The 7,152-nt window shown below is 37.2% G+C and overlaps 2 protein-coding genes across 7 annotated transcripts in view; both read right to left on the bottom strand.

The window, feature by feature from the left end:
- Positions 969–1,716, bottom strand: LOC109841963 (leucine-rich repeat receptor protein kinase MSP1-like). Its single transcript, XM_020410890.1, has 2 exons — positions 1,375–1,716; positions 969–1,190 (listed from the first exon to the last, which is right to left on the bottom strand). The coding sequence occupies exons 1-2, from the start codon at positions 1,714–1,716 to the stop codon at positions 969–971; spliced, it is 564 nt and encodes a 187-aa protein (XP_020266479.1).
- Positions 2,368–7,152, bottom strand: part of LOC109843750 (tetraketide alpha-pyrone reductase 1) — a 10,768-nt gene continuing 5,983 nt past the window's right edge. The window contains exons 1-8 of one of the 6 annotated variants that reach the window (XM_020412712.1): positions 5,672–6,361; positions 5,366–5,476; positions 5,238–5,296; positions 4,936–4,963; positions 4,775–4,857; positions 4,322–4,484; positions 3,244–3,436; positions 2,368–2,802 (exon numbers count right to left, since the gene is read on the bottom strand). In XM_020412712.1, the coding sequence (XP_020268301.1) occupies positions 2,661–2,802; positions 3,244–3,436; positions 4,322–4,484; positions 4,775–4,857; positions 4,936–4,963; positions 5,238–5,296; positions 5,366–5,476; positions 5,672–5,798 (906 nt within the window). In that variant the 5' untranslated portion in view covers positions 5,799–6,361 and the 3' untranslated portion in view covers positions 2,368–2,660. The other 5 variants (XM_020412711.1, XM_020412709.1, XM_020412713.1 and 2 more) reach the window with 5 other exon arrangements.

The raw sequence follows: 7,152 nt of genomic DNA, 5'->3' as shown, positions 1-7,152 counted from the left end.
GTATGCGGGATTATATACTGTCGTTTATATTATCTTCCAAAGGATAGTGGAAGATATTTTTGGTCCGATATCTGTGATGACTTTACTTCCTTGTATTGCTTTCCATTATTCCTAGTTTGGAATTGATAATTAGCGATTCACAATTTGAGACATATGATATATACATGAATGTTTCCTTGTTTGGATTATTTTGCTCGACGTACCAGTTTCGTGTTGTGAGTTTCTAGTTATTAATTCTATTTAGATTGTTTATTCTTAGTTCGGTATTGATATTTAGTTATCTACAATTTAAGACATATAATATATACATAACGGTTTCCTTGTTTTGATTATTTCGCTCGACGTACTACGTCTCGTGTTGTAGGTTTCTAAATATTAATTTCCATTTAGATACATTGTAAATGATCTAGGTAGACTATGCCTAATAAATAGAACCTTCATCACATCTAGTAACCCTTCCCCTGGGAACGGATGAAGATGATCTTGCTGTAGCGCTCTGACGCTTTTGTTTGTTCTCTTTTTATTTTCCAATTTCTTTACTGCAGCAGCTCAGAGTATCGGAGAGCCGCAGATAACAGACTTCCAGCATAGTCGCCGTCACATGTTTTTTATAGATAGACTTCACCATAGTTGATATTTTCTTTCGGACATTTAAAATTTTGTATTTCATCTTATAAAAGTTGTGTGCCTTAGATTATTTTCAGTTGACTATCCATATGATAATAATCGGTAAAATGGCCAGATTGGTATATTTTCTCAAGGCTTGGTGACAAGTTGGTATATTTTCTTTTAGTTTTGTCTGATTGGTATATTTTCTCAACTCCGGTGCTATATAGGCCTTAAATTTGACCGGAGTTACTGTTCCGGCCAGTGCTGATGGGATTTTTTGTATAAAACCCCCTCTCATCAAATACAGTCACTGGTAAGTTTGATATTTTGCATAAAAACCCCCCTATTCCTCATCCTCCTCATCCTCTCCCTCCTCCTCCCTCTTCCCGATCCCCTCCATCTTCTCCTCCCCCTCCCTCCTCTCCTCCTCCTCCTCCTTCGGCCCTCTCCACCTCCACCCATTCTCTGCCGCCGCCTCCCTCTCTCTCTTCCCCTCCCTCCAAATCCCTCCGCCTCTCCTCTCCTCCTCCGTCCTCGCCGCCGTCAACTCCTTCCACCATGGATTCCCCAATGCAGCTAATCTATTTTCATGGAGTGACAAATTTGTCAGGTTCCTTAGTTTTCCAATAGAATTTGGCCACCAAGCTTGTTATTGCCAAGAATTTGGCCACCAAGCTTGTTATTTCGCAGGAAAATTTCGAGAATGGTGTTCTCAATGCTCCCAGTGAAGCCATTTGGTCCCAGCCAAAGCAACTAAAGGCTTGCCAAATTGCCAATTTCTGAAGGTAAGATTCTTGTCAAGCTATTGGTAGATAAATCAAGTGTTAAGAGATTCTGCAGATTTCCAATGCCAGGAAAGATCGATCCAGTGAACCCATTTTGGCTGATATTCAAATGCTGAAGCCTTGTGAGATTTCCAAGGTTGGGAGGTAAAGCTCCGGAGAATGAATTACTACTCAAGTCGAGAAATTCCAGGTTCTGAAGATTTCCAATGTTCGGTGATAGACTTCCAGAAAAGGAATTTGCTTTCACAAAAAGCTTTACAAGACCTTGAAGCTGGCAAATGAATGGAGTCAAGCTTTCATAGAAGGAATTGTTGTCCAACATTAGTTCCCTAAGCATTTTCAGATTGGCAATCCACGGTGGAAGAGCTCCCGAGAGTTGATTTGTACTTAAGTCTAGTTTTTGTAGGTCTTTTAACTTGCTGATTGATTCTGGAAGTTGACCAGAGAGTTGACAATTGCTGAAGTTGAGGAGCTTTAGAGATCTAAATTCCCCAATGCAGCTTGGAATAGAGAGGCGGAGGTGGAGAGGGCCGAGGGAGGAGGAGGAGAGGAGGGAGGGGGAGGAGAAGATGGAGGGGATCGGGAAGAGGGATGAGGAGAGAGGATGAGGGAGAGGGGGAGGTTGAAGAGGAGGAGGGAGAGAGGGTTAGGAGCAGGAAACTGTATTTAATGTGGGGTTTTATGCAAAAAATCCCATCAGCAGTGGTCGGAACAGTAACTCCGGCCAAATTTAAGGCCTATATGGCGCCGGAGTTGAGAAAATATACCAATCTGACAAAATTAAAAGAAAATATACCAACTTGTCACCAAGACTCGAAAAAATATACCAATTTGATCATTTTGCCGATAATAATCAGATATGGATGATGTGTATCATATCTAATCCGTATCTGATTTTTCTACAACCCTAACATAGAATGACCTCGTAACCTATGACTTTTTACGTTTTTTTCTGTCTGATAAACTTTTCCCATACTCATCCCAACAAAACACTTTTTACTTTAACAATGATGGCAACAATTATAAAAAGCTTACAATCTATAATGCTTTAGCACATATTGGAGTACCTCAATAAAGTTATTGGCCCAGTCAAGAAGACGCCAGTCAATTTATTTACCAACTGAAATTGACCTAATATGCTTTTTTTTTTAAAGCACAGACAAAATGATGATGATTCCCTATGATGGTCTGCATTTGAGAAAGACTACACAGAGGTTCTGATTACTCCAACCACAATTGATACTGGATGGAGTTAATCATTGACTATCAGAAGTTAATATAGCCTCGTCGCTTGAGAAATTCTACGCAGTCATCAAACATTTCTTCAACCCCTATGAACTGGAAGCCCATTTTTTGCAGCTTTGATGTGTCGAACGCATATGCGGGCATCTCATAGTGATCCTTAAACCTACAAGAAAATAATAATAATAATAATAATAATAATAATTAATTAGCAATAAAAAATAAATCAGTTGCGTATATTCCCCTTGGAAATGCTCAAGACAATTGATTTGTCTTTCTTTAATGTTTCGCTATCTAAAAAAATTGTATGTGTTGCCAACAAGTCGAGAATGTTGAATTTTTAGCTAAGCAATCAAGAGTATTTATCGAATGATGCTAATTAGTGCTAATTTCAAAAAAAAAAAAATCTGAAGAAAATATATACTGTTGGAACAGCCAATCAACCTAAATGAAAAATCATTAAAAAACTCAAGGGACCAAAATATATTTTCTTCCTTCCTATGAACCAAACACAATATGTGATATCAATCTGTCATGTTCTTCTAATGACCTATCAACAATCAAAATTATAATATTTCACAATATCTCTAAATGTTTAGAAAACAACCTGGTTGAAACGGGCAGAGATGGATAACGCTGAGCAAGAAGAGCTGCTAGTTCATGGGTATCCAGGACAGTGGAGCTGCAAAGGTACCTCCCATGAGCAGTAGAATCTTCATACACCAGTATATGGCAGCGAGCAACATCATCAATGTGAACATAGCCCATTCGGCCATGCCATGAGAATTTCTCTGAGTTTCCTGTAAAAATATTCTGTTATCGGTATGGATGTGTTTTATCATGAGAACATGTCAAGTTTATGAACTTAGTATCCTTTTTCCTTGAATTCGCTTTAATTTTGTGGTATAGGTGGGATGTGAAACTAGATGTTTGCTCTGATGATATGCTAAAAGTCTTTTCCACTTCACCGAAACTCTGAAGTTGTGGGGAGGGTTAAGGGTAAGTTATTTCTACAAAGCTGACATCTGGGTTGCCTATCTATGATCTGGTTTGGCTCAAATTTTATTGGCCCATTTTTCTTGTTTTAAACCCATTTCCTAGTTATCATGATGAAATGAGTTTCCCACTTTTGTATGTACTTCACACTGTTGTTATTTCTATGACATAGGTCCCACATAACAACGTTTTCTCTTTTCCTTTTATGCAACCAAACAAAAAGTAGGAGAAGTGTCATAGGAAACCCTTTCCTATGACTCCGTTTTCTCACTTATTTACCAACCAAACAGGCCACAAACCAAGTCAGTAAAAGTGCTTCATGCTCTTAACAAAAGGCAGCCAATAGTTCTACGAATAATAATAATAATATGACGAAGAATATATATATAAAGAATGTAAGCAGTAGGGGTAAGGAAAGATGAGTTGTTGTGGCATGTGTTTTTTGAGAGACATGTAGAGATGTGCCTAAGACTCGATTGGAATGAGTTCTCTAGGTTACCTGGCTATATAATACCTTAATCACAAGAGAAAAAACTAGGACAATTACAATTTCCTGGACAGCTACTGTTTTATCTATAACCTTCTATACTATTGAACCTTTCAGAAAATGTACATGTGGAAATTTTTATGGCTATTTAGGTTTATCACAAAAGAACTATGTTTTACCATATAAGTGAAATCAAAATTACCTTTAAGTAAATCAAGGACATCAGACACAGTTAGGCACAAGTCATGAGGCAACATAGGACCAACAACAAATGAAGGAAGAACAGTAACAAGGTTGATGTTGTGTGCCTCGGCAAATTCCCATGCTGCCTTCTCTGCTAGTATTTTGCCCAGGGCATACCATATCTTTGCAGTAAAAAAAACAGAGAGATGTCAAATTATTTTCCAAAAACAGAGATTATCAGCACAAATACCTCTTCTAAACCTACTCATATGAAACAAAATTGAGACTAAAAGAAAGTTAAAAACTTCCAAATACACACTGCTTGTATCAATTGACAAAAATCTGGCTCTGTACGAAACATGTTAATTATGTATAGCAGAAGTCCTGATTAAATATTAAAATGACAAGTATAAGTGGTTCTCATCGTTCATTGCAAGTGATAACTGATAACTATAAGTAACTGATGACTTACCCCAAGCCTCTCACAAAGTTCCACAGAGCCCCAAGATGATTCATCCAATGGAACTGCCGGGTCAATATCGTCTCTCGTCCTTACTGCACAAGAGGATGACGTGAGAACAACCCTTCTAAGTGCTGGATTTTTCTCGCAAGATAGCAACACATTTAGAGTACCATTAACTGCCGGATCAACGATCTCAGCCTGCAAAAATTATGCTACATTAAGATGCATTCATGACAATATCTGGTCCTTGTGGATCTTGCAAGGTACTATGCAAAGCACTTTAGAATGCTTTATTCTCATCTTAGCATTAATTTATCAATAGTTTTAACCAAGTAAAACTAGGTTTTCTCACTGATCATTTACTAAAGCTTGAAGCTTTCAGCATCTAGAAAACTAGAATGTGATATATCAAGCATGTAGAATGTGATAAATATACACATATAGAAACACTGGATAGGTAATTATGTAGTACCTTGGGATTCGATTTCACTTCACAGACAGGAGAAGCCGTATGGAAGACTCCCTCACAACCCATTACAGCATCGGGATTCGATTTCACTTCACAGACAGGAGAAGCCGTATGGAAGACTCCCTCACAACCCATTACAGCATCATCAAAGCTACCCATCTCCATCAGATCAGCTTTCACTAACTGAAGCCTCTCTGACGCTCCTTCCAACTCCCACAAGTGTGCTACTTTCTTGTAATCTCCTATTAAATAAAACATGAATTTATCCAATCAAACTACAAATTTACATATACAACAGAAGACAGCTTCACAAATCTAAACTCATATAAAGCTTCGTGTACCAGCAGCCACTGCCTAAAAAGCTGATGATGTTGATAGCTAAGAAATTATAGCTCTTTAGAAAAGTAAATTACAACAAAAGAAAGAGATGACGGGACCTGGATTTCTGACTGTTCCCGTAACATGATACCCCGATTCAAGTAGTCGCTTTATTAACCAAGAAGCAATGAAGCCAGAAGCACCTGTTACACATACTTTACCTTTGAAGCTTATATCCTTGGCCATTTTTCCAGGCTAAAGAGAGAATATTGGCAGGACCTGGGCGTGACTTAGTTCTTTATATGCAAGCAAAGATGATACCAATGATGAAAGCCAAGTTGGTGAATCATTCCATGTTCGTGATCAACAGTTTATGGTGGCAGCTTTGTTAATAGTAGATAACAACAAACACAAAGGTCACAGAATTTATCTTGAAAGCTATTGCAAGTAATGAAATAATTATGATGCTATCACCTTGATGAAAACATGACAAAAGTTTGAATCTGAAACCACACTTTTTAAATGACAGTTAGTTAGCTGCAATGCAGAATGCGATTCAAGGCCTAATATATATTATGAGCATTTACGTCATGCTGCCATAAAAGAGTGACTGGTTTCACTTAGGCAGGTGATTAAAGCTCAATAAAGTAAGATGCAGAAGAAGAAATCTATCTTCTGGAGGAACAGATGACTACATGATGCAGTATAATTGATGAATACAAAAACTTAAGCAATAGCATATTTATAACTGAATTCCAATCAGTGCTAGGAAAGTTTGTACAAACATAAGACTATACTCCAAAAAAAAAAAGAAAAAAGCAAAATTATTACTTTTACTTAGAAGCATCTGGTTGTACAAATTCAAGTAATCAGATCACATGTACTCCATATAACCGAACTGATTAAAATAACCACATTACATGCCAAATTGTAGAGAACTAGGATAATATATATAGACCTGAAAGATTTTTATTCAAAATTCGTCTCTTAATAATTTTTTAATAATAAACTTTTTTGTATCCCTTCCCAACAACAACCCCTGATCTACCCATTGTTAAACTTTACCGCAGCAGCAATTTCTGCTCGTTTCCCTGAATGAAATTCTTAAAGAACTCTTCCTCCATTCAGTGCCTGGAAATGCTTGAATCTTGTCTTTCCTTTGTGAGTGTCCATTGGTTGGGAGCTTTACGGCAACTTTTTGTTTATCATGAACTACAATTTTCATACACTTGCCTGAAAACCAGTAAGTTCATCACGTAATTCTCTGATATGCATCACTCACAAGAACACAAGATTCACAACTACAAAATGTTTATCCTAAACTTTTGGGGTTCTTTTTCTCCATACAGAAATAGTAAGAGTCAGTTCTCTGTTTAAATTATAATTTCTTTCTCACAAAAATAATCTTAACAAATTTAGGTCTTTTTTCTTCCAAAGAAAAAACTATTACTACCAAAATGCAGAACCATGCATCCTGAAGAACACAATATCTGATGTTTAATGGGAAAAGTTAAATGTTCACTTTCCCCTAGGGAATGAGATAGGAGGTCATGTTAAACATGTTCAATATCTGACATATTTTTCCTCCACCGTCACCTCT

This window comes from Asparagus officinalis, chromosome 5 (assembly GCF_001876935.1).
Source record: "Asparagus officinalis chromosome 5, Aspof.V1, whole genome shotgun sequence".
Lineage (NCBI taxonomy): Eukaryota > Viridiplantae > Streptophyta > Magnoliopsida > Asparagales > Asparagaceae > Asparagus > Asparagus officinalis.
The sequence above is the reverse complement of the archived record's forward strand: the minus strand, read 5'-3'. Positions and strand labels throughout refer to the sequence as shown.

What these genes read in the sequence shown, in the direction of transcription:
- LOC109841963 (XM_020410890.1), bottom strand. Translation starts at nt 1,716, where the DNA reads ATGTTGGACAACAATTCCTTCTATGAAAGCTTGACTCCATTCATTTGC. An exon ending in CTTCAGAAATTGGCAATTTG is followed by an intron (nt 1,191 to 1,374) that starts GCAAGCCTTTAG and finishes CCATGAAAATAG; the next exon opens with ATTAGCTGCATTGGGGAATC.